Source organism: Phasianus colchicus, chromosome 5 (assembly GCF_987193195.1).
Source record: "Phasianus colchicus chromosome 5, bPhaCol1.hap1.1, whole genome shotgun sequence".
Taxonomy (NCBI): domain Eukaryota; kingdom Metazoa; phylum Chordata; class Aves; order Galliformes; family Phasianidae; genus Phasianus; species Phasianus colchicus.
The window spans coordinates 60,156,509-60,179,188 of NC_143440.1; the positions used below are offsets into that span (position 1 = coordinate 60,156,509).

Here is a 22,680-nt window from a genome sequence, read left to right on the forward strand (position 1 = left end):
CGGGGAAGCGCAGCGCCGCGCGCCGCGCGGGAGCTTCCGGCCGCGCCTGGCGGAGACCGCGCTGCGGGCGCGCGGCGCCGCCACGGAGCCCCGCCGCCGCTCCGTGCCCGACACCCCCGGTACCGCGCGGTGGTTCGGCCCGGCCCGGCGCCGTGTGGGGCGGCGGCGCCCGGAAGTGACGCGTGCGGCCGGGCGCTGCTGTGCCGGAGCGAGCGGGGAACGGCCCGAAAACCGCGCCGCAGGTGAGCGCCGGGACGGCCGGGACCGGGATGGGGGCGGGACGGGGGCAGCCCGCTCTGAGCGCCGCCGCCGCCTGCCGCGCGGTTCTTCGTTTGCTCCTTCGTGTCGGCCGGCCCCGTCGGCGCTCCCTGCGCGCTGCGGGACGGCCCGGCCCTCCGGCGCGGCGGTGCGGGGCGGCTGCGGTCCGGCGGAGCGGTGCGCGCGGCTGTGAGGAGCGCTGTGGCGCTCCGTCCTTCTCCACGCGCTGCCGCCGTGCCCGGCTGTGTTTCCACCTTGCTGTAAGAGCACGACGCGAGCTGAGCTGCTGCTGCTGGGCAGCTTTCTGTAAGCGCTGTGTTGCTGAAATGCTGCTGCGTAGAAAATACCGTCGTGAGGAACGTCGCCTTTCATTGGTACCCCAAAGGACTTTGGTGTTGGTGTGTGCTTGATGGGAGGGCGGATGGCCGCTGAGCTCTTATCCAGCCTTACTGATGACTGTGTTTATTCTGTCCAGCACAGATTCGTAACAAGAGCTTGCTGAGCGCCCTCGCGTCCCTGAGCAGGGCGCAGCTCTCCTGTCTCTGCCCTGCAGCCTTCGCTTTGTCAGCACTGCTGTTACGTTCTGTATGTAAATGCTGGCAGCTAATTTTGTTCTCTCACATGAAGCAGTTTGTAAGTGGGCTCGTTGCAAATTAGGTGCCAGTTAATGGAAAATGATGAACTTCTTAATAACGAGATGAAGGAAGCGTGCTTTGGAGGCTCGTGTAGTCATCTAGTGAATAAAAGAATTAAGTCAGCTTTTCAGTTCAGAAACGGGATGGCGGTGATGTTCCCTGCAGAACAATGGTGATGTTCCCTGCCTGTCCTGGATCTTGATGTACTGACGCCCTCCACCCTCTCAGCACTGTAACAATTCAGTGAATAAGAACTGAAGAGCTCCTGCAGCTCTCGGTGGTGGGCACCACCACTCAAATGCTAACGAAGCTGAAATTAGAGCAGGTATCGTGGTGCTGTCAGGTGTCACAACGGGAAGGAAAACTTGAAGGAATGAGTGCTTGGGGGCTGTGTGAGCTGTGGGTGGCAGCTTCCTTCTCTCTGCCCTCCCTGTGCCATAGTGAGCAGCTGCCTACAGCCTGAGGGGAGGTGGAGGCAGTGGCAGAGCCCAGGATGCTCTGTGCTCCCCCAGGAGCTGTGTGGGCTGGGCTGCAGAGCACCTCTCCTTGTTCCACTTCTTAGAATCATTGAGCTTGGAAAAGACCACCAAGATCTGAGTCCATCCCCACCCAGTGAGCGTGTCCCTCAGTGCCACATCTCCATGGCTCTTGGATTCCTTTGGTAACAGGTGTCCCCGTCGCTCCCTGCACAGCCTGTGTCAGTGCATCGCAGAAGAAATGTTTCCTAATATCCAACCTGAACCTTTCCTGGTGCAGTGTGAGGCCATCGCCTCTCATCCTTTTACTGTTACCTGGGAGCAGAGGCCAACCCCCACCTCACCATCACTTCATTTCAGAGAGTTGTAGAGAGCGATGAGGTCTCCCCTGGGCCTCCTCTTCACAGCCACTCCTCACAAGACCTGTATTAAAGACCCTTCAAGCTTTGTTGCCCTTCTTTGGACACGCTTCTGTTGATGCTGGGCACCCTGACCCAATCTCAGAGGGCAGTGGTGTGCTTGCTGGGGAGCTCTTTTGCAGCAAAGTTCCCCATGGGGTGAGGTGAGGGTCTCCCATCTGCTGTGCTCCCCTGCCCATTCAGAGTGTAGCAGTCCCTGCTCCTGCACACCCTTTCCTGCAGTCCAGTGTCCCGAAGCCTGTGTGGGTCTTTTTCTCTGCTTTGTGCCAAGGGAGGGACTGTTATGATCTGTGTGGAGCAGGGTTGTGGAGCTGTGTGCCTCCTGAGCACCAGGGCATTATGCAGCACTGCTTGGGGTGGGATGCAGCGGGGAAGGCAAGGAGCACAGGCTAGCTTAGGAAGGTTTAACTTTGTCTCAAATAAGCCAGTTCTTTATTTCACAGAACCGTAAGGGTTGGAAGTGACCTCTGGAGCTCCGCCAGTCCAATCCCCCTACAGCAGTTGCACACAAATTGTGCAAGTGTGTTTGGATACCTCCAGATGGGGAGACTCCCTCACCACTTGGGGTTAGCTGTGCCAGGTCTCTGCCCTCACAGCAGAGATCTTCCTCATGTCCATACGGAACTCCCTGGGCTCCAGTCTGTGCCCGGTGCCCCCTTGTTTTGGTGCTGGGCACCACAGAACAGAGCCCAGCCCCAGCCCCAACTCCACCCTGCAGATATGGATCAGTTCTGCTCAGATCCCCTCAGCCTTCTCTTTTCCAGGTGCACAGCCCCAGGGCTCTCTATTTTTATTCTGATCTCTATGCATTTCTCAGGAATATGTGATGTAGAACTCTCTCATGCATTCTGAATTTGCATTTTATTCCAGAAGGAAGAAATGTTTGTGTATTTTTCATAAATGGTTAATATGGCATTCACTGTTAATAAATACTTGTCCTGAGTTTAATGCATAGAGCATGAGGGCTTGAGAGGTAGATTGCAAGGTAATACACTAATTTAGGTAAGAACAGAAATGGAAAAGTAATTTTTAAACGTTACATGTGGCGTGTCTGTGTAATATGAGTAATAAAGCAGCTGAAAGTGAAACCCTGAGTAATGCCTCAAAAATTCTGTTTGTCACAGATGGACCAGTCGTCTCCAACCTACATGCTTGCCAACCTAACCCACTTGCATTCTGAACAGCTTCTGCAAGGCTTGAACCTCCTTCGCCAGCATCACGAGCTGTGTGACATTATCCTTAGGGTTGGCGATGTCAAGATCCATGCCCACAAAGTGGTGCTCGCCAGCATCAGCCCGTACTTCAAAGCCATGTTCACCGGGAACCTCTCTGAGAAGGAAAATTCAGAGGTAGAGTTCCAGTGCGTTGACGAAGCGGCCCTGCAGGCCATCGTGGAGTATGCCTACACAGGAACTGTGTTCATCTCACAGGACACCGTGGAGTCGCTTCTTCCAGCTGCAAACCTTCTCCAAATCAAGCTGGTGGTGAAGGAGTGCTGCGCCTTTCTGGAGAGCCAGCTTGATCCTGGCAACTGCATCGGGATTTCTCGTTTTGCAGAGACCTATGGCTGCCACGACCTGTACTTGGCTGCTAACAAGTACATCTGTCAGAACTTTGAAGACGTTTGTCAGACTGAAGAATTCTTTGAGCTTACGCATTCTGAATTGGATGAAATCGTTTCCAATGACTGCTTGAATGTCGTGACAGAAGAAACGGTTTTTTATGCACTGGAGTCCTGGATCAAATATGATGTTCAGGAGCGACAGAAGTATTTAGCACAGCTGCTGCACTGCGTCCGACTGCCGCTGCTGAGCGTGAAGTTCCTCACGAGGCTGTACGAAGCAAACCATCTCATTCGTGATGACCATACCTGCAAACATCTGCTAAACGAGGCTCTAAAATACCACTTCATGCCTGAACACAGACTTTCCCACCAGACCATGCTGATGACACGACCTCGCTGTGCTCCTAAAGTTCTGTGTGCTGTAGGAGGAAAAGCTGGGCTGTTTGCCTGTTTAGAAAGGTAATAGCAGAGCTGCTGCAGCAGTGGAGTGGCGTGATGCTCACGTGTGGTTTTTGTCACCCTGGGTCAAGACAAGCACTGAGAAGCTGTGCTTTGCAGAGATGTGGTTACTGCTTTCCTTGCAAGTGAGTTTTCTTGCAGTGAGGACAAGCAGTGAGTTCAACGTGCTTCTTGGTTGTTGTGTGTAGTCCTCACAGTTGAGGCTTTGTTTCTACCAGTACAAGTAGTTATAAAATCTTTTTCACTCTGAATTTAGTTAATAAAGGTAGCTATTTTCAGTTTGCATGCTACTTCTAACTCAGGAGCCCTTGGAATTGAGACTAACTTAATCAGAGGAAAAGCTGAGGTTCCTAGCAGTGTTAAGTTCTTGATCACAGTGCAGTCGTGCCTTTAGCCTGCTACTGAGCTGGTCTTATTTACCCAGTTCTCAAACTGAGCATCCTCTTCAGATTAGTGGTTTGTGGCCTCGCTGAAGCTAGCCACACCAACGAGAGGAACGTAACAGAGACAGCTTCCTGCCCATCCCGGTGTGCCTGGGCTGTCTCTCAGCACTCTGTCAGCATTTCCAGAAGTGGTAGCTCAACTGTGAGTGTTCCTGTGTGTGTGTGTACTTTTGTAGACAGACTGCTGTGATGCTGAATGCACCTTTACCAGTGCAGTACGTGTTCCCTGTGTGAAGGCAGGCTATCTGGGCTGGCCCTAGAGCTGGGTGCTGGGATATTTTACTGAATTACTCTTTTTTGGCAACAGCTCAGTGCTTGTACATATGGGCACACACTTAAGAGCAGTTAAGGATGTTGTCAGAGGTATTTACAGTTTGCTTTGCTGATCAGTGGGTGTCAACAGTGGCTGTTGGGACTGGAATTCATTAGGGTTGTGTTTTTAAAGAATTAAGGGCGGGGGAATGTTGAATGCTAGATCTCTTTGGTTAAGGGAATAAAAGTCCTCTGGTATGTCTCAGCTCTGCTTCTTTCACAGGTTCTTAAACAATTTTAACAATGTCACGTAATCGTGTGGTTCAGAATACTTTGTTGTTGTTGTTAAACAAAAATACTGTTGGAACTGTGTGTTCCTGCATACAAAAACTCCTTTCGTTTGTTAATTTATTATTCATAATTGTCTCTCATAAACTGATAGTTCCATTCATACTTAAATAATTTTTCTTGGCAAAAAAAAAAAAAAAAAAAAAGGAATACATCAGTTAAAAATCTTCCCTACTAATTTACGTGCCTGATTTTCCTACAGTTGGAAATGGGAGGCCCCACTGCCACAATACTTGTTTTCCTTTTTGTTTCTACTTGCAAGAAGGCTGATTTTTATTTTTTATTATTATGGGGATTTTTTGCTCCTAGTTACCTCCTGCTTCATAATAACAGAGCTTCTAGGAATCCATTTAGTGCTGCTCTTTCCTACCTGGGCCACTGCAGTGAAGGGCCTGTGTGCTGTCAGTCATAGAATCACAGAATGGCCTGGGTTGCAAAGGCCCACAGTGCTGATCCAGTTCCAACTCCCTGCTGTGTGCAGGTCACCAACCAGCAGCCCAGGCTGCCCAGAGCCACATCCAGCCCGGCCTTGAAACTTTCCCTCTACTTAGCCTGCAGTGTACAACTGCGAACTACAAACTGTACTTGCTAAATATGTGTACATGTCCATGTGTGTACCTCTTACCCTTTTTGTCTCTGCTGTCTGTGTGGCCCTTCTGAGTGGCTGAGTGTTTGGTTTCTGGTTGGTTGGTTGTTTTCACTTTACCCTCCTAACTCTCCAGTTTGTATTTTGCAGCTCACCCCATTGCATCCTCCTACCTCCCAGCACCCTGCTGTCTGCCCTCACGCTGTCCATGATGCTTTGTGCCTTCTCAGTCTGTTCTGTACTTTCAAAATCCATTTTTTCAGGTCTCGGATTTGGTGCTCTGACTTCCCACCATGTCACTGTATAGCTGTATGCTTTTGCTCTTTGGTTTAGCTTATGTCCAGGCCCTTGGAAGAAACAGCTGACGTGGGATGAGAATTATAATGTATGCACTTAAGACTGCTTTCCATGTTGCTCTTTTACAACAGAGCTTCTTAAAGTTGGGTTTGCTCACGTAATCTTTCTTTTTCTCTGTTTCAGTGTTGAAATGTATTTTCCCCAGAACGATTCCTGGATAGGCCTGGCACCTCTTAGCATTCCCCGCTATGAATTTGGAATATGTGTCCTAGACCAGAAAATCTATGTTGTAGGAGGGATTGCAACCCACGTGTGTCAAGGCATCAGCTACAGGAAGCACGAGAACTCAGTGGAGTGCTGGGACCCTGACACAAACACCTGGACATCTCTGGAGAGGATGTTTGAGAGCCGCAGCACGCTGGGGGTGGTGGTTCTGGCAGGAGAGCTCTATGCCCTGGGGGGCTACGATGGGCAGTCGTATCTACGAACTGTAGAGAAATACATTCCTAAAGTGAAGGAGTGGCAGCTCGTGGCCCCAATGAACAAAACGAGAAGTTGTTTTGCTGCAGCTGTCTTAGATGGAATGATCTATGCCATCGGTGGGTATGGTCCTGCCCACATGAACAGGTATGTGCTTCTCGTGTCTGTAGCTTGATGCCATAAGCTGAAAATCAGCAAAATGCACTTTTAAGCTTGTATTCAGCAGCCAGTTAAAATATTCTGAGCTAAATCGGTGTTAATCCACAGTGGGCCTCATTAATCCTTCTGTAGCATCAGTCTAGCAATTCAGCTGGGAAATCTGTATTTGAACTTCTCTGAGCTGGAACACAAAGATGCGTATGTTCTTAAAAATCCTCAAGAAGACGACGAAGCCAAAGACATACATGCATTCTGCTGAGCCAGGGAGTGCAGGGTGCTTGACCCTGAGCATCCCCAGGCTGGATGTCCCAGAGGAGAAGTGCTGTGGGCATGTTTGCTCTGCCCCATGGCAGCTCCCTTGTCCCCATTAGGGCCCAGCAGCAGGTGCAGCCCTGGGAGAGCCCTGCTGAGCTGCAGCACTGCAGCAGTGCCAGGTAACCCTCTGCACCTCAGGGCTGCACAGTGCCAGGATGTGAGGTTAGCTCTGACATTTGAAATACTGCTTAGAAATGAATGGGATTTTTCTCATGTTCAATATAGCTTATATTCACAGGCTTTTTTTTTTTTTTGTACCAGCATGTTCTTTAATTGTTCTGTTCCCCGTTGTTTTGTGTGGGTAGTCTGGGCTATTTAGTTATGCAAAGTAGTAACTTGTACTGTTCATTAGAAGCGGGAACAAATCAGCCATATGTTCCTCGGGGAAGCACATTAATAAACAACCAGCCTGAGGAGCTGAGTGGAGAGTGAAAATGAAATCTTGCTTATAAGAGGGGATGCACTGATTGTTTAACAGAGCGGTGTGACGACGTCACACTAGTCATTAATTGGATTCCTCACACTTTCTATGCTTTTATTTAAAACAGCTTGTGAAGCAGAAGATTGGTTCCTAAACAGGGAAGTGTAACTGAATAGCTTTCACTTGGAAAAGGCAAACAGTGCTCTAAGTTACAGAAATATGTAACATCAGTAGGTTACACTACTTAGTATGGTTCTAACCTTGTTGCACAGACTGCTTAAAAAGGAGGGTAACCAAGACCTAGCTGAGGACAGTCTGTTCATGACAGATGAGTGCTCGGGGTGAATGCCTGCCTTTGAAAGGGAAACTCAGCTTTGCATTTCAGAAAATGCAAAACTTAGCACTGGCATAGCAGGAAACATCTTCATCAAGGTGGTATCTTTGAAGGGGAAAGCTCTAACATCAGTTCTGCGGTGGCCCTACTCTTTGTACAGCATCTGCTCTGCTCCTCAGTCAGAAAGGAACTGCCAGCACTTCCTGGGGATTTATCAAGCTGATGGATATTTCATTAGTTGCCTTTTAAAATTTTACTTAGTCTTTATTGAATGGCTTTGTATTGATTATTCAGGGATGCAGTAACACGCTGTGCCATGCGGCCGCTAGGCTCGCACAAGCTCTAGCGTTAAAAGCAAGCTGACTGCTGTATAATTAAGCCCCTTTTCTCCTACTCTTTAGTGCTTCTGATTTTCTCTTATCCTCTTTTCTGCCTCCTTTGTGCTACTGAAGATGCACTGTGGATGGGGCTGGCCACGTATGAGAAGTGTTTGGGTGACTGTACAGATCCAGTGGTTAATAAAACGATGCTGATAATTTCTATTTTATTCCAAAGGTCTTTTCTATCCTTTGTGCTCTGATCAGCAACCTCTTTACTGCTTTTCCTGAGGGATATGCTCTCCGTGTGGTTGGGTTTTTTTGCCTCTGTTATTTGCAGGGATGCCTGAAGGAGTTTCTGATTTGGTGCATTACCCAAATAGACACACTTCACATCGACGTTTAGTTCAGTTTTTCACGTGTTTCATTTTCTTATAAAAAGCAGCAGTCAACTTTGAAGGAGCTTTCTGTTCTGAACTCAGCTTTGAAAGATCATACTTTGTTTCAAGATGTAACATGAAGACACATGGCAGGGGGCTGAGAGCATCAGGAAGATGGCTGAGCTGCAGTTGCCGTCTCGGAGTCTTGGAAGTGCTTTCTGTCAATGCTTTCTGGAGAAGCTCCAGCTGCATGAGCCATGTGTTGTGGAAGGACCCTTGAGGTGATAGTTCTTCTTTCAGCTTTGTGTGCTGCCCTTGGGCAGTAGAAAGCAGCCATGCTACAGAATTTTCCCCCAGCTCGAGTGCTTTTCCATTGCGTTCCGATATTCCTGACGGACACAACTCGATGAGTCTCTCACGGATGTGGATGTCACTAAAATCTAAGCCTCACAAATTGTTTGTTTGTATTTGCAGCATGGAACGCTACGATCCAAGTAAGAACTCGTGGGAGACGGTAGCTTCAATGGCTGATAAACGAATAAACTTTGGTGTTGGTGTCATGCTGGGCTTCATTTTCGTGGTAGGGGGGCACAACGGTGTGTCTCACTTATCGAGCATTGAGCGGTACGATCCCCACCAAAACCAGTGGACTGTGTGCCGACCCATGAAGGAGCCCAGAACAGGTAGGGACACCTGGGACTCTCAGCACTTCAGTGGGCTGTTCTTTCAGAAATAAGCCACCGTTTGAGCCGCTAGAAGCTGCAGTAAGTTAGGCTCACAGGGACTTGTCTGCAGGGCATCGACCTTCAGCTCTGAATTGGGTCACAGATTGCTTAATCAATTCCGTAAAAGAATAAGTATTTGAAGTCCAATCTGTTTTTGTTAATACTGAGCTGTACCAGATAGAACTTGAAATAGTATTTCTGTTTTTCCATTAATTTTGAATTAATTTCAGCAATTCTGTGGTCACTCTTCCATTTTACGTCGAGGCTCCATAATGCATCTTCTGTGCTGCCTGCCTGTGTTGCTTTGCCTTAGGAAGGGGTGTGAGTGGAGTTGAAAAGGAGGGTTAGCATCTGTAGAGAGAATGACTCTTCATTTACACCCATTTTCATTAAAGCTGGGCGGAAGAGGGAGAGGCTGGGTGGGGTTGTCTGCTCTGCCTTATGAGGAGGTGCCAGTGGGGACTCAAGTGGGAGCAAAAATACTCCTTGGTTTTGTGCTCAATGATCGGCTAACTTTTTTTCTTTTCAACAGGAGTGGGCGCAGCTGTAATTGATAACTACCTTTACGTAGTTGGAGGTCATTCAGGGTCATCCTACCTGAACACTGTACAGAAGTATGACCCCATCTCAGATACCTGGCTGGACTCTGCTGGTATGATGTACTGCCGCTGCAATTTTGGTTTGACTGCACTTTGATGACAAGCAGGACTTCATGGACCTGCTGTGAGGTTGGGACTTGATCTGGTTGAAGATAAACCCTGCCATTGGAGACCATATGCTGCGTTTTCTGGAGCTGGAAAGTTGCAGGAATGTGGTGGAGTTGTGGTTGAAGTGAGGAAGGAATCACTTCCTCTTGGTTGCTGGCCTTGTTGCTTTGGTGCCATGGGCAGCAGGAGTGGGAAGCTCACCAGCAGCTGGGCTTGGGCAGCATCTGTTACAGGCAGGGAACTTTAACGAGTACTGTACATGCCTAGGACGTGGTTAGGACACTCACTGTCTGTCTGACCCTTTCACTTTCTAGAGCTTTTCTCTCTTCCTCCTGCCTACTAAGAAACATGAAGTTTACTGTGCTTGGGGTGAGAGACGTATGGGTGTGCTGTGTGACTGGGCTCCGCTGATGACTGTCTGGTTGTGTCTTCATATTAAGAAAATGCCAGTGCTTCATAATTTTTTTATGAACCGTAACTAAAGGGCTGCCTTGTTTCTGTATCTCAAGGTCTGTAAATAATAAATGCCATAGTCCATTGCCTGTGCGCTCTCCTTTGTGACCTGCTTGCTGGTAGGAAGGCTGGGACGAGTAGGAACTGCTTAAAGAAACTTGCAAGGCACATTTATTGCCTCTTAACAAAGTGTCGCGATCTGATGAAGAGAAGTCACATTTTTAGACTTTCCCATGTATTTCTGTCTGTCGTGGACAGATGAGTACCAGAAGTGGTGACTCAGTCTTGCTGGTCTGCTGTGTGGTTTCAGTTGTGATGCAAAGAGAAATGACAGCAGTAAAGCATCAGAAAATGTGGCAGCAGCATTTGTGGCATGCCATAAAATAAATACACAGAAAACAATCAGTCCCATCCTTCCCCAGAGCACACTTGTGTCTGTATTCCCTACGAATTCCCTTTTTAGAAGAATGTATGATCCCTTTCTCAGAGTGCTGGGATGTGAGAACGGTGCTAGCTGTGTGCCTGCTGCTGTGGCTGTCCCTGCAGTCAGTGCAGTGTGCAGGCAGCACGGTGCCTGTGCTTCTGCTGCTGGGTTTCCTTCTGACTCGCTTGAGACATTCGTGCCTATGGAAACTGTCAAGAAGAACACGATGTAGTGAATGAGCTCTACGTGTGTTACCTTTTTCTTTTTTCTTTTTTTCAGAAGATCTGTGTTTCTTGTTCTCACAAATACATAATGCATACGTATGGAGCAGTAAGATCCCAGCCCGGGTTCTTGCCCTGATCACCCCCAGTGTGCAGTGCTGGTGAGTGCAGTGCTGGGCTCAGTGCTGCTGGAGCACCAGGTGGTGATAACTGCGTGATGGCCCCAGTGCAGGCAGGTAAATGGAAGCTGATGCTGGGGGTTGTAACGATTATTTCAAAACAGATGAGTGAGTACGTAGCATTTCTAGCTAATTCAGCACGTTTGGGTTTGTCTCCTGCTTTGAACTGGGAATTGTGGTTACCCCGAATTTCTGTTTTGATTGTGTTGCCAGACCTGGTACTTAGGAAGTGTTCTGCCTCACTTACTTCTGTTCTAACACGTTAAGTTAATGTTTGTCTCCCCTTGTTTTCCAAGCCCACGTAGTATTGTTTTTGAAGGTGCAATAATATTTAAAACAGTTGCTTTAAAAGCCATTTCTTTGTAGATACGCGTAGCAGACGTTCTCTGAGTACACTTAATTTATTGTTCATTTTTTCCCCTGAGGAGCTAATTGCAGCTGGGCAAGCACTGGTGGTCTTTGTTCTTCCATAAGCTCAGATTTGAGCAGCTGAGGGAGCACGGGAGCTTTCACCACACAGCAGAACCCACCCATTGCAGGCGCTTGCACAAATCACAGCACGTGTTCTTCAGGTTTGGCAGAATTACGCAGGACCTTAAAAGCAAATAATTCACAGTGTAAGAGTTTTCAATGCAGTTTGTGTGACCCACTGAGGACATCTGGTTACATAGCAATAGTAGTGTAACTGGACACGAGTAACTGTGCTGTGTGGGAGTGCAGAGGAGGGGCAGGTGGGCAGTGATGGTGCTTCAGTCTGCACAGATCACCGTCGCATTCCTGCCCTGGTGAATGCACGAGGCGAATGCTTCCGTGTGCTCTTCTCACTTACAGCATCACAGATGCCATGGGTTATAATATCTTCTGACTCTATCAGGAGATAAAGTTGCTGAACCATTTAATATTAAGGAAGAAAAGCTCTTTCTTAAAGTCAGGTGTGTGCCTCTAAGCACAGGAGGTGTTCCATGCAGGTCAGTGTGTGCTGTACCACAGTAGGATTCCATGAATGAAGATGCCAGTGCATCTTTGTCTGAAATACTCTCATGGAAACCATCAGGAAATTCTGTTTCTGGACATTAGAAGGTGGTGTGAGAGACAGAAATCATTTTGATGTCATCAGAAGAAAAGTAAATCCATTTTTTCAGCATGATATTATTGGTTTTCAATGCAGACATCTTTCATTTATGGAAGGCAGAACACTTAAAGTATCAAGATGTTTTATTATGTTTATCTGAGCAGCAGCAATACTAAGTTAGGTGATAGAGATTGACCCTGAATCATATCATGTAGTATTGCTAGACTCGAAGGTAGCAGCATAAACAATTCTCTTTGTACACAGCCTCAGGAATGGGAAGAACACATGATGGAATGTGCTGCTGTTGTTGGATGAAGTGTTGGGCTGGTTGGATAGAGATGGGCAGGGCAGTGCCTCAGCTTTAGGCATCAGTTCGTGTCACACTGCCCTCGTTCTGTTCAGGCACTTGCTGTCCTGTGCCTCAGAGTGTTTGGCTATGGGACAGTCAGGCACAACAGCTTGTTTACACCTGCATCTCAAGTACAGTGCTCCCGTTGTCATGTCTGTCTTGCAGCTGAAAATCTAAGGACCTTCAACAAAGATGTCATAAAAACGATAAATTATCATCCAGTTCTATTTTTTAATCACTCAGAATGATCTGTAGAGCACTTTAAAACGGGCACGAGTTTGTATGTGCACGCATAGTTCCCAAATTTCTGCTTTTTTAACTCTCATATTCATCTGTAAGCTTCATGCCTGCCTGTCCTTCCAGGAATGCTCTTCTTTCAGGAGGCTTCCTTGGGGCTGCGAGGGCCACACGTGTCCCATGAGCATCACTCCATTCCCCTTTGCTGGGAGACAGCATGTTACCATTGCAAAGCTGCCATCAATAAATCCCCATCCATCATCTAAAACAATGCAAAACGTCCCAGCTTGCCTTAAATTCTTGATATTTAACTGAAACGCAAAGAACTGGATGATAACTCCTATTTTTTTGCCTTATGCGCTGTGCTGTATTTTAAACCCAAGGAGAACTATAACTTTTAGCAGGATTTAATAACTGTACAGAGAACACCAAAACGTCCTGGGCTGTACCCGAGTGCTGTGGAGTGAGCAGTGCTGTGTGTAGCTCTGTGTCCGTAGGGCGTTCTCACATGCACACCTTTTTTAGCAGCAACGTTCTGGTTCTGTTCTTGTTTACAGTGTGCTATTTGAGGTCAGCAGGAAATGAACTGTAACTTGCATCCTCATTCCTTGCCCGTGTTCTCAACGTGTTGGCTCTTGTGATAATGCTCTGTGATGGTTGTTGTAACTATTTCATTGAGTGTGAAGCAATTTAGTAAATAAACCTGGAGAAAAGCTTGCTTTCACACTTCTGTTGGGTGCTGAACACAAACACGTGGTTGCCTTTTTCTCCTCATGTGGCAGTGATGTCTTTGGGATGTTACACAAATGCAAGGGCAAAGTGATTTCCGTGCGTCCCTCCCCATTGTCCATCTTTCCACAGCACCACCTGCTGAATCTGCTGAGCACAGACCTGCTTCTCCTGCTTGCACTGTGCTCTAGGAAACTCCTGCCAGCTTCCCCCTGCTGATGGAGGCTCAGCATCACAGCGCCTGTGCAGAAACCTCTGCTGGGTCAAAGGGTTTGCAGCAAAATAATGTCACTTTGCAGTTGGAGCTCTCTGTGTGCTGGGTGGTAACGTCCCCTGGTGTGATGCTCTGCATGAAGTGTCAACAGCTACTGCTCTCTCCGTCTGAGGAAGGGAAATAAGACTTGGCATGAGAGGTCAAGTTCTATTTTTGCTGGCTTCATCTCAGTGCTGACACACATGGTGTTACTTAATGGAGACTGTTTACGAGGGTGGATGGTGACAGGACAAGGGGGAATGGTTCTAAACTGAGACAGGGCAGGTTTAGGTTGGATATGAGGAGGAAGTTTTTCAGCCAGAGGGTGGTGAGGCACTGGCACAGGTTGCCCAAGGAGGCTGTGGATGCCCCATCCCTGCAGGCATTCAAGGCCAGGCTGGATGTGGCTCTGGGCAGCCTGGGCTGCTGGTTGGCGACCTGCACACAGCAGGGGGTTGGAACTGGATGAGCACTGTGGGCCTTTGCAACCCAGGCCATTCTGTGATTCTATGAGTTAGTGGCTGACGGGGACACTGAGGTCCATCACGTGCTCCCTGTCCACCACTTCCTCACACCCAGAGCAGCTTGTACCACATTGCTCCCCCAGCTGCTCGGTGCTTGACTGCAACACAAGCATGAAGATGGTGTCCTGTGTTGAGCAAGAAGTCTCAGATGTGAGCTTGGTATTGTGGTTGCTGTCCCATGGGCATCTCTCCTTCCTTTGGAGCTCTAGCATTCAAAGACCTATTTTTTTAAGGCTGAATTATGGACTGCAACTTCTTGTGGCTGACAGATATCTACTCTTATAGACTCATAGAATGGCCTGGGTTGCAAAGGCCCACAGTGCTCATCCAGTTTCAACTCCCTGCTGTGTGCAGGTCGCCAACCAGCAGCCCAGGCTGCCCAGAGCCACATCCAGCCTGGCCTTGAAACTTTCCCTCTACTTAGGCAGCAGTGGTTCTGTCCCTTTACTTAAGTGACGAAAGAACAAACTGAACATGAAGTGGATGTTTGGGCATCCAGCTCTGAGCCTGGGCTCAAAGCCGCTGCTCTGGGTGTTGGTGAGAGCTGCCCCTTCCTGTGGCACATCAGGCTGTGCTGCTGCTGCCTTCTGCCCTGTGCTCCTGAGAGCTGTGCCCTGGCTGGCAGTGAGGCACACAGCTGTCTGTTCTGAGGCCATGCTGCTGGAAATTCAGTTCCTGTGCATTTAAAAGCAGAGAAATGATATTCCTTCACGGGAGGATGGTGGTGTTACTCGAGAGCCAAAGGTAAGGGCATGCCTGAGTGCTTTGCTTAATTGGAGATGAAACTGAAATACTAACAGCTTTGGGCTGCAAATTTGGATCCGTATTTCAGTCCCCAGACCTCCAGGCTTCAGAGAGTTGCTGAGCCCTCAATAAATGCTGAGATGCAGCAGGTATTTAATTGTGCTGTGGACGTGGATTTCCACTGCCCAGTCCCTCAGTGCTCATTGAACAATGCAGGATGAGAACCTCCCATCTGCATGTGTATGTCCTGCTGTGCTTCAGGCCCTGGGTGTGCTCTGAGCCCAGCAGTACACTGCACGAGGTGAGAGCTCTCCCATCCCTATGGGGCTGCAGGGGGAAGCAGAGGGGGCACAACCCCTTCTAAGCCCCAGCTTCAGGACGGCTGCCCCATGGAGCAGTCACCTCCACTGCCTTCAGCTTACCATTTCCCTGGGATGATGCTCATTTTTGCCTTCTTTTTTTGCCATCTCCGACCCTTGGCAAAGCACATGAGGTGAATGCCCCAGCAGCAGCCCCACAGCGTGCAAGGCAGACAAGTTGCAGGAGATCACGGGGTCACAGTGTGGTTGGGTTGGAAGGGACCCCAAAACCTCAGCCCAAGAGCAGCACCTTGCACTTGGCCTCACTGGACCTCATTTGGTCCACATAGATCCACTCTCCTATGCCTGTCCATACCCCAGACACATTGCTTCTCTCTCAGAAGGCTGCAGCTGCTGCCCTGACCAAGGCCAGGATGTTTGCAGCCCTGCTGCCACGTCCCCCCTCTGCTGCTCCCATTGCAGGGCAGCACAGCAGCATCCCAGCACTGCAGCTCTCAGTGCATCCCCACAGGGTCCTGTGAGCCCAAGTCTGTACACAGGGACACACAGGTGCTTACAGAACCTGTTGTCAAGTTCTCTCTGCCACACTATTTATTTTAAACCTTGAGTTGTCCTAAATGAAAAAGCACTTCACTCATTTGTGCAGATTAATTTAGAGAGCTGGAGATAATAATATTTTATAAATTTAGCATAAATTTCCCAAAGGGTTTGCAGATATTCAGATTAAGCTCATTCCATTCAGGCTGATGCTCAGCTAGGAAACAAAGCTGAGGTTCTCTCCTTGCCCTCTCCAGAGCCTTCAGACCTGCTTTTGTTGCTGCAGCCCCTCCAACCCAAGTACTCTGGGACATGCCCACAGCTAGCACAGGGGCAGCCCAAAGCTGGAACACCACAAATCACAGAATCATAGAATATCCCACCTTGGGTGGCACCTATAAGGATTATTGAGTCCAATTCCTGGCTCCACACAGAACCACCCAATGATCACCATAGGTGTGAGGGAAGCACGCTCAGTGCTGTGCCAGTAGCAGCTGTGGGGATGCTGTGGAGGTACCATGCATATCAGGGTGCCTGGTTCTTAGTCCTTCCTTCCTCCCAGTGGCTCCTCTTTTCCCAGGGAAATCCCCTGCTATCTGCATTAGGATTACTGCACGATGAAAAAGATCCAGTTGGCTTAACATAAAGTGACAGACCTTATCACACAGTGTCATCCTGCATTTCCGAGAGGAAAAAGAGAAAGAGAGTGAGAAAGTGAGAGGGAAAAAAAAAAAAAAAAAAAAGATGTTAATGCTCCTCTGTGGGCAGGAATTGGGATGTAGGAGGAGGGAGAGCTGAGAGCTGGGCAATGCTGTGCCCCAGGGAGCTCAGGAATGCCTGGCTATGCTGTTCATAAGGCTGCTGGCTGAGGGGGGTTTGGGCAGAGGAGGGGTCTGTATGTGGAATCATAGAATGGTTGGGGTTGGAAGGGACCCTTAAGACCATCTCGTTCCAACCCCTGCTGCAGGCAGGACACCTCTCATAGCCCAGGCTGCTCACAGCCCCATCCAGCCTGGCCTTCAGTCCTTCCAAGGAGGGGCATCCACAGCCTCACAGTGCATCTTTGTGCCTGCGTGTCTGTGTATCTGTGCCCGTGTGTTTCTGCATTCACATTTCCCTCACCGAGGTGCTCCTGTGCTCACTTTTGACCCGAATCTGATGATAAAAACCTTATTTTATTCTGCAGAATGGAAAGGAAAAGGAAAATTAATCTAAGCTGGCGAATTCACCTTCTCAGTCGTTCGAGAAGCAGAGCTGGCTTGGAGGCGTGGTGCCGGCCATGGAAAGGAGGGGACTCCGAGCGCACCGCAGCCACTGCCGCCGCTTAATCCGATGCGGAGAAAAGGCTGTTAAGCTCTGAAGGGATCTTACACGCATCCCCATGGCATTTGACACGCTAATCTTACGGAAACAGATTAATTACAAACGCTATTTCTGTCGGCTTAACCGACTATCAAAAGGTCATTGCTAAAGGATGAAGCTGCCGAGGTTGCGCCGAACGGCGGCACGGCGGGGTGCGGGGTGCGGGGTGCGGGGCGGCCCCGGGGGGGAGGGAGCGCGGTGCGGGGCGGCCGCGGGGCACAAATGCGGGCTGCTCAGATGGGCTCCGCACCGCCGGCTTCGCTTGCAGTCGTTCCCACGCGGGCGGCGGCGCGTCGCCATGGGAATGGGCGCCTGCGGGGATCCGGAGGGAGCGGCGCGACGCCGTGCGGTGCCGGGATGGAGCCGTGCCCGGACCGCTGGGGCCGCCCGGCATCCCTGAGCCGTGATCCGCCCGCGGGTCTCTGCGTTGAACGGGGCCGGAACGCCGCGGGGCGGCACGCGGAGCTCCGCGATACCGCGTGGGGCGGGGAGCGCCGCTGGTCGGAGCGCGTGGTGGAGCTGCGGGCGGCCCCGAGAGCTGCGGGCAGAGGGAAAGGTGGACTTTAAGGGCCCCCCGTCCAACTCCGACCGTTCCGTCCTTCTGTGACTCTTTGGGAAAATCCCACCGCGCGGCATCTCGGTCACCCCGTCGCTCATCGCGCTCAACGAGCGGGGAGGGAAGGAAGAGCAGAGCCGTGCGGCTTCGGCGGCTGCGGCCCCGAGGGAGGGGGGGAGGGAGGAGCGGGGGCTGCGGGGACGGGCCGCGTCGGGGCTCGGAGGTTCCGCCGGGCGCTGCGAGTTGAGCCCCTCCGCCCCGCCCGCGGCTCCGAGCGCTTCGGGGCGCTGAGAACGAGCCGTGCGCCCGGCAGATGGTAGCAAAGCTCTGCCGCTCCGTGCCGCCGCCTAACGGAGCTCCGCGGGCTGAAATTCGGGCTCTCGGCGGTGCTCGCGCTGCGCGTCCTGCGGGAATGCGCTGCGGCCGGGAGCCGGGATGGGCCGTCCGAGAGGAGCGGGCGGAAAGCTGCGGGGAGCCGGGAGGGGCTCTGCGGGGAGAGAGCGGCAGTGCGGCTCGGGGTGCGGGCGGCTGAGCGCGGCTCCTTCCGACGGCGCCGGGGAAAGGATTCTCCGTCGCTCGCCGCAATTGTACTTGCGGGAAGATGCGAATTGCGCGGCCAGCTGCGGCGTCGCGAGGGTTTGCAACGACCCCTACGCGCAGACGGGAGCACTGAAGGAGCCGTGCCTTAATTGGTGGCGCGGAGACCCGCGGCAGCCCGGCGGGCCCGCAGCACCACGCACACACACCGGGCCCGGCCCGCATTGCCGTCGGCTGGCGGCTCTGAACGCAAAACCCGAGGGGGCGGCCGGGGGTCTCATCTGGAGGGAGGGTCGATGAGTTCCAAAGAAGCTTGGGAGAAAAGTAAGGAAAACAGCCGCTCCCAGCAGGACTCATTACAGATATTGGTTTTTTCTATTCCTGAAGTTTTCAATGACTTCTAAGGCACAACTGATTCTTTATTCCTCCAGAAAATCTGCTGCCTGCATGGATCCTCTCCCTGGCTTTCAGTTCCCTTAGGAGAAACCTGGAGCACCCCAAGTGGGGTCACACTGTACTTGGGGGTATGGGGGCAATCGCCCAGGATGAGCAGCTCAGGGAAATGTGTGGCTTTGTTTGAGGGACAGAGTCACCCACTGGGGCATGGGATGTGTCCCTGTGGCTGTGCTGGGTGCACATCACACTGGTGGGTTGTGCTGCGTGGGGTGGGATTTTGTGATGTTTGCAAAAGTCAAGAAAAATGAGGCTGTGTGTCCTCCCAGGAGTGCTGGGACTCAGTATCCTCACCAGCACCCAGCTGTGAGCGTATTTTAGCAGCAGATTGGAATTCATAGGAGCGTAGAAGCATTTCAGTTGGAAATGACCTCTAATATCCCCAGCCCACCCCTCCATGCCCACTGCCCCCATCCCTCAGTGCCACATGTCCATGGCTCTGGAACACCTCCAGGGATGGTGGCTCCACCACTGCTGGGCGGCTGTGCCACTGCAGCACTGCTCAGTTGGAGAAGGAACATTTCCTAATATCCAACCTGACCCTCCCCTGGCACTACTTGAGGCCATCACCTCTCATCCTATCGCTGTTACTCGGGAGCAAAAGCCAACCCACACCACCACCTCCTGTCAGGGAACTGGAGAGCACTGAGGTCCCCCTGAGCCTCCTCTTCTCCAGGCTTTCCCACCCCATTCCCTCAGTTGCTCCCTATAGTACTGTGCTCCAGACCCCTCCCGGCCCCATTCACAGCTCACATTCAGCAGCTGTTGCCCACCACCCCCAAGGCCTTTTCCTCAGCACAGCTCCCAGTCTTTCTGCCCCACACCTGCAGCGCTGTGTGGGGTTGGCGTGACCAAACTGCAGGACCAGGCAATAAGACTTGGTCTTATTGAACCTCATCCCATTGGCCTCAGCACATCGGTCAGCCTGTCCTTGTCCCTCTGTAGGGCCTTCCTACCCTCAGGCAGGTCACTATTTGGGGCACAGAAGATGTTCTCATATTCAGCCAGCAACTGATAGGTCATTCAGAGAGAAAACAGCAGTGTGTGGTGAGAGGAATGCGTCCAGACAGTGCTGAAGAAGGGCTGATAGAAGCCAGGAGGCAAAGGAGCACAGAGGGTTGTCATTGGTGGTGCAGAGTCTGGTTGGAGGCCTGTAACCAGCGGTGTTCCCCAGGGGTCGGTGCTGGGTCCGGTCCTGTTCAACATCTTCATCAATGACCTCGATGAGGGGATAGTGGCCACCCTCAGCAAGTTTGCTGATGATATGAAGTTGGGAGGATTGGCTGACACACCCGAAGGCTGTGCTGCCATTCAGCGAGACCTGGACAGGCTGGAGAGCTGGGCAGTAAGGAACCAGATGAAGTTTAACAAAAGCAAGTGTAGAGTCTTGCACCTAGGGAGGAATAATTGCATGCACCGGTACAGGTTGGGGGATGAGCTGCTGGAGAGGAGCTCTGCAGAGAGGGACCTGGGTGTCCTGGTGGACAACAGGTTGGCCATGAGCCAGCAGTGTGCCCTTGTGGCCAAAAAGGCCAGTGGCATTCTGGGGTGCATTAAAAAGAGCGTGGCCAGCAGGTCGAGGGAGGTGATCCTCCCCCTCTACTCTGCCCTGTTAAGGCCTCATCTGGAGTACTGTGTCCAGTTCTGGGCTCCCCGGTACAAAAAAGACAGGGATCTCTTGGAAAGAGTCCAGCGGAGAGCCACAAAGATGGTGAAGGGCCTGGAGCATCTCCCCTATGAGGAAAGGCTGAGTGATCTGGGTCTGTTTAGCCTTGAGAAGACTGAGAGGGGACCTGATCCAGGTCTATAAATATCTGAGGTGTGGGGGGCAAAGTGGCGAGGCCGGACTGTTTTCAGCAGTGTGCGGAGACAGGACAAGGGGAAATGGCCAGAAGCTGGAGCATAGGAAGTTCCGCACCAATGTGCGCAAGAACTTCTTTAGGTGAGGTGACGGAGCACTGGAACAGGCTGCCCAGGGAGGTTGTGGAGTCTCCTTCTCTGGAGATATTCAAGACCCGCCTGGACGCCTACCTGTGTGACCTGGTGTAGGGAGCCTGCTTTGGCAGGGAGTTGGACTCGATGATCTCTGGAGGTCCCTTCCAACCCCTACGATTCTGTGATTCTGTGATTCTGTGAGTCACTCTCAGTGTGACATTTCAGCCCTGTTAGCCTGATGGGAAATGAGATGTGTGGCAATGCTGGGTGTGTCAGAACCTTGCTGTGTATCTGCCTATGGGATGCAAAGTCCCACAGTGCAGGTGGGTTCTGTGCTCAGGGTGGGCTTCCTTAAAACAAGGCTAACGCTGGTCAGCTGCTGAGCAGGCTGAGGTAACCCTGCACTCCTCTGCAGGTGATCAGAAGCACTTCGGTCCCTTCCCCGCCTTTCCCTGGCAGCCAAGTTTACAGAATCATGTATATTAATCAACTCCCATCTCTCCGAAATGTAATTACAAATGCTGCGCTCGCAGTTCATTTTGTGCACTGTAACCTGACATTCCCAGAGCAGAAACCTGCTTCATAACTGTGCTTATTGGGAATGAGGGTGGAACACCTCCAGCATCCTCTGGCAGCCAGGGCTGCTCTCCCAGCACACAGGGATCCCATGGGGGGTTGGGAACCACAGCTCTGTGGCACTTTGATTTTAGGGTGTCTGGGACCTTTCCTCTGCCCCCTCAGCTCGGCCAGACTGCTCAGCTAGAAGCCTGGAGATTGGCAGAAAATGGGCACTTTCACCCCCAGATGGACACTTTGACCCCCCAAAATGGGCACTTTCACCCAACAAGTGGGCACTGTCACCTAAAAAATGGGCATTTGCACCCAGTTGGGCACTTCCACCCCCAAAATGGGCACGTTCACCCCCAAATGGACTTTGACTCCCAAAATGGACACTTTCACTCCCAAAATGGGCACTTTCACATCCAAAATGGGCACTTTCACCCTCCAGATGGACACTTTCACCCAACAAGTGGGCATTTTCACCCCCCAGATGGACACTTTCACCCCCAAATGGGCACCTTCACCCCAAAAGCCTCTGCCCAGCCCCAGGCTTTGCAGTGTGGGTGCACACAGAGCAGGGATCCCCACCCGAAGCCATCAGACGTGTCCATGCTGTCAGTTCCCTGAGCCCAGAAGCATCAGCCCACCAGGAGCACACAGAACAGGGTTTTTCTGACACTCTGCACACTCCCTGCAGGAAGGACAGAAGCGGTGACGCTGGTTGCGTGGTGTGTCATTAATATTGAACAGCTTGCCATCATAAAAGATTCAAACTCCCAGATATTGATTTTCACACTTCCATACGGCTGCGGCGCAAACAGGATTAGTGAGGTCTCATATGCAGCTCTTTAATTAAATCCGTAAAGCACACTTTTTAATAAACTCGCACGTGTGGCTTCAGCTCAAACAAAGGGCTGTGGGCCCACCAGTGCCCCAGGGTGGGGATCTGCCCTTTGCATGGCTTGGCCCTGTGTGATGGACCCAGGGTGAGCTGTGGGTAGGGGTGTCTGTGCCTGTGGGTGTGCAAAGTGATGCGGTGTTGCACACCTGCATGGAGGGGGCTCAGGGCAGCCCAAGGCAGGGCAGCACCGTGTGGTCAGTGCAGCTCAGAGCTGTTGGTCGGGGACATTACAGCAGGAGCTGCACCCCATTTGAGCCAGCCGTCTGTATTCAGGTTAATGCACAAACAGTTGAATTTGGGAACATAAACAAAGATGCCCGTTTCCCACCAAATATCACACCCAACTGTGCAGAATCCCATTTTCAGACCTGCTCCGGCTGGGAGCATCTTCTGGCTTAATGCAATCATTTATAACCTGGAGGTAGAGGTCTCACACGGTTTGATTTCCACGAAACAAGTCAGAAATAAACTTTATGGAGCTGGAGAGCTGTGAGATGTCACAGCTGAACTGAAGCTGTGCCTGCACATCCCCACTCTGATCCCTTGGGCTGCCCAGGGCTGAGGCAGTGCATGGGGCTGGGCCGTGCAGGTTTGTGTTTAACACATCCTGCTCCCATCTGCTAAACCCAGGTGAGAGCAAACGAGCTCCGTGCAGGAGGCACCTTCACATCTGGTGTCTGTGGGATTAGGCTGTGATAAGCCCCTGCTCCACCTGAAGTGCAGCTTTTGAGGCACACACTGCCCTGTGCAGTTGGGAG

At 51.2% G+C, this 22,680-nt stretch overlaps 1 protein-coding gene across 1 annotated transcript; it reads left to right on the plus strand.

The window, feature by feature from the left end:
* Positions 1-101: 101 nt before the first annotated feature.
* On the plus strand, positions 102-13,523 carry KLHL28 (kelch like family member 28). The gene is made up of 5 exons (XM_031602342.2): positions 102-242; positions 2,913-3,811; positions 5,921-6,364; positions 8,618-8,826; positions 9,401-13,523. The coding sequence occupies exons 2-5, from the start codon at positions 2,913-2,915 to the stop codon at positions 9,562-9,564; spliced, it is 1,716 nt and encodes a 571-aa protein (XP_031458202.1). The 5' UTR covers positions 102-242; the 3' UTR covers positions 9,565-13,523.
* Positions 13,524-22,680: the final 9,157 nt, after the last annotated feature.